The 3,747-nt window shown below is 52.6% G+C and overlaps 1 protein-coding gene across 1 annotated transcript in view; it reads right to left on the reverse strand.

Annotated features, from left to right (window-relative positions):
• Positions 1 to 3,433, reverse strand: part of TCTE1 (t-complex-associated-testis-expressed 1) — an 8,321-nt gene extending 4,888 nt beyond the window's left edge. The window contains exons 1-2 of the mRNA XM_023762304.1: positions 3,104 to 3,433; positions 1,106 to 1,674 (exon numbers count right to left, since the gene is read on the reverse strand). Of these exons, the coding sequence (XP_023618072.1) occupies positions 1,106 to 1,674; positions 3,104 to 3,344 (810 nt within the window). The 5' untranslated portion in view covers positions 3,345 to 3,433. The remainder of the gene's footprint in view (positions 1 to 1,105; positions 1,675 to 3,103) is intronic.
• Between the last annotated feature and the right edge of the window lie 314 nt (positions 3,434 to 3,747).

Below are 3,747 nucleotides of genomic sequence, written 5' to 3' on the forward strand. Positions count from 1 at the left end.
TTCCCCATTGATTAATAGAGATAGTGGAAAGGAGGGAGAGAGACAGAAACATGATGTGAAAGAGACACATGGATTGGTTGCTCCTGCATGCGCCCTGACCAGGGCCGGGGATCAAGCCGCATCTGGTATGTGCCCTTGACTGGATTCAAACCCGGGACCCGTCAGTCCGCAGGTCGATGCTCTATCCACTGAGCCAAATCAGCCAGGGCTCACCCTCTCTTCTCGAGACACACTCCTCCCTGGGCTCACACAACCCGGTGTCCCCTTTTCTTCCTTCTCTGATTTCCTGGCAGGCTCTCCCTCTTCCAACCAGAATATTTGGGACATATTTATACTAAAAAATCATTCAATATGTATCTGGAATTCAACTTTAACTGGACGCCCTTTTTTTTGTAGTGTTTTTTTTCTTCTTCTAAATCTGGCAAATATCCTAGTTGCAGTTTTACATTCACATGATTGCTGATTAGTGTCTTTCATCGCACTAGACGTTAACTCTAGAGGGCACAAGTGGTATGATTCTGCTCAATGCGGAATCTTCAGCACCTAGGCCAGCGCCCGGAGTGCAGATGTTTGTCGAAGGAATAAATAGCTGGTGAGCTGGGAGGGCAGTGCCTCCCTCATCTCTGCATCCCCAGAACCCAGCTGGGTGCAGGGTGCATTAAAGGACACTCGAGCCCTAACCAGTTTGGCTCAGTGGATGGAGCGTCGGCCTGCGGATTGAAGGGTCCCAGGTTTGATTCCAGTCAAGGGCATATACCTTGGTTGTGGGCACATCCCCAGTAGGAGGTGTGCAGGAGGCAGCTGATGGATGTTTCTCTCTCATCGATGTTTCTAATTCTCTATCCCTCCCCCTTCCTCTCTGTAAAAAATCAATTATATATATATATATATATATATATATATATATATATAATCATATATATATAATATATATATATATATATTATATATATATATTAATAATATATATATTTTTAAAGGACACTGGATCAATGACTAAGAAAAAGAGAGGAGGAAGATGAGGAGAGCTGGGGCACAGAAGGTGAGAGGGGGTCAGAGAGACGCCAAGACGGGAAGCGGGGCAAGGCCGAGGGGCAGGTGGTACCTTCAGGGTGTGGCAGGCCTTAATGGTCGCCGCCAGGGACTGGCAGTCGCGGTAAGTGAAGAGGAAGAGGTTCCACTCGAAGTTCATGCCACAGTCCTTGATGCCGTACACCAGGTCCAGCTCCTCCAGCTGGCTCAGGCCCGCCACCAGCTCGCCCAGCCGGTAGTGGTCCATGGAGGGCTCCTCCGTCTCCCCCTCGCTGCCCGAGTCCGACTGGTCCCCGTTGTGCGGCGGCGGCCGCAGCTGCACGGGCGGGAGGAACTGGTCCACGCGGATCCTGCGCACGTAGTTCCTGCAGAGCGGCAGCAGGTCCAGGATCACCGCGGGGTCCGTGGAGTCCGGGATGAAGTGCTTGATCAGGTTCTCCAGGTGCCGCTCGAAGAACAGGCGTTTCCAGCTGCCGCCGTGGCAGTCCAGGTGGCACACGGGCCAGCGCTGCTCGCAGCAGCGGTGCCAGTAGTTCTCGTCGTCGATCAGGTTGGCGGTCACGGCCAGCGGCAGGTCCGGGGGCAGCTGGCGCAGGACCTTCTGCTGGTGCTCGGGGAGCAGCTGCTTCAGGATTGGGTTGTCTTCGGGGACCGAGAGAGGAAAGCCGGAGTCACGGTGTTGGGGACACCCCCCCAACCCCCCCCCCCCCCCCCCCGTGGGACCCTGGGCTGGGCCTGCCTGGGGGCACTGCGGGAAGGGCAGCCCCTCCCCTGCCCTCAGGGAGCCCCGACGGAGAGGGAATCAGACTTGACTCCCAGGGAGGCTTCCATCTGCGGGGCAGACACAGCCCCTGGCTTCGGGCCTGCCTTCCCTGAAGGTTGACAGCGCAGCATCTGGCCGCAGGGAGCTCCCGGTCTGAGGAGGAATCTCAGGCCCAGCCCTCAGTCATCCTTAGTCTGATGGAGGGACAAGTCCTGACTTCAGAGGCTCCCAATTTGATTTGCTTCATTCATTTCAAAATTAAAAAACTTTTTTTGAAGGATTAAAAATGGCAGCAGATTTGTAAAATCGGGACTAGAGCAGTGAACTCGCTTCCTTCACCGCCTCCCTCTGTCTTCTGCATCCAGCAAAACAAAATAGGGGGAGAGGTGGGGAGGCATGGGGCAGGAGTTGGCCGAAAACAACTGCCCCTGCCTTGACTTTTCCAAACAAGTCTGAGCCCTGGGTGTTTCACTGGAATCTTTATGCTTAGTCTTCAGACGTCCTGCAGATACATGTGTCTTCTCAAGGATTGCTTACCCGACTGATAGTATTTAATAGTTAATTTTAGTTCAAGCTGTTGTTACAATAAAAGCCTAAGGAGGCGGGCAAATGGGATGTTTGGTTCCTCTAGCCAAGCAGTCCCTTAGCCCTCTCTTTCATAATAAAATAAAATAATAAAAATAAATAAATAAATAAATGAATAAATAAATTTTTGTGAGCACCTATTATGTGCCAGACACTATTCTAAGTGCTGAGGGTTCAAGAGTGAATGAAATGAAGGAAGCCGCTTCTTCTTATGAGGGGAGGCAGACAATAAACAAGTCAAAGGAATATATTGTAGGTCAGGTAGTGATAGATGCCGTAGAAAAAAAGATGGCCCTGTCCTCAGAGAGCTCCCCATCCAACTTGTCTTTGAAAAGGATGAACATTTACAGTGCACAGAGGGCAGAAAAAAACCAAGAACCTATACATGCCACAGAAGACTCCAAGAGCGTAAATAAAGGTCAGTCAACCAGGGAGGGCTTTCCGGAGGAGGAGGTCACTAGGGTTTGGGCTGGGTTTTGTTGGAGAGAGTGGGAAAGGTGAGGAGAGGGCATAGGCATGGAGGGCATGTTGCGGGCAGGAGTCTAGTGGGGCCTGGAAGTGGGGACAGCAGGAGACACTGTCCTGGCTGCAGGGGTCAAAGGGAAGTGCTGTGTGGGAGGGGAGGGGCTGCCCAGGACCCAGCCTCTGAGACCTCTCCTCCAGGCTGTCCCCATCCACCCTGCTCCTGGCCTCTCCCTCCTGCTCCTGGCAGAACAGACTCACTCCGGAAGTTCTTGACAATGTGTCGAATGCAGAGATCTGTGAGCAGGGGGACGATGGCCAGTGACCACTCAGCATCCTCGGCGATGATCCTGCGCATCAAACGCACATTGGGCCCCTTATTTGGACCCCTGGACTTCCAGGTGGCTGAGAAGCTCTTTGTGAACTTCGAGCCTGAGCTCGGGGGTTGGCCTGCAGCTTGAGGCGAGGTTGACGCTGTTGTTAGGGTTTCCTGCATGCTCATGACTGGCAACCCAGGGGCAGGTGACCCTGTGGGGACGGCCTTGTGACAGGAAGTTTCTCACACTGGCAGGTCCTTGATGCTGGTGGGAACCTGGGGCCAGAGGAGAGGGTAGAGGTGTTACTTTGGAGGGTCTTGGTGGGCATTTATCGAGAGAGAGAGAGAGAGCACAGAGTGGTTCTTAAGGGTCAGTCTCTGGAGGAGAGCAGATCCAGGTGCAAACCCCATTGACTAGCTGTGTGGCTTTGGGCAAGTTACTGAACCTCTCTGAGTTTCAGGTGCCTTCTCGGTGAAATGAGGATGACAGTTACCGATAAGATGATTGGGAGGAGGGAATGCACCCAGAGAGGCATAGTATATGTCGACATATGAAACTGTAGCAAGGAACAGCCCCGTATTTTAGATA

Source organism: Myotis lucifugus, unplaced genomic scaffold (genome assembly GCF_000147115.1).
Source record: "Myotis lucifugus unplaced genomic scaffold, Myoluc2.0 scaffold_241, whole genome shotgun sequence".
Lineage (NCBI taxonomy): Eukaryota > Metazoa > Chordata > Mammalia > Chiroptera > Vespertilionidae > Myotis > Myotis lucifugus.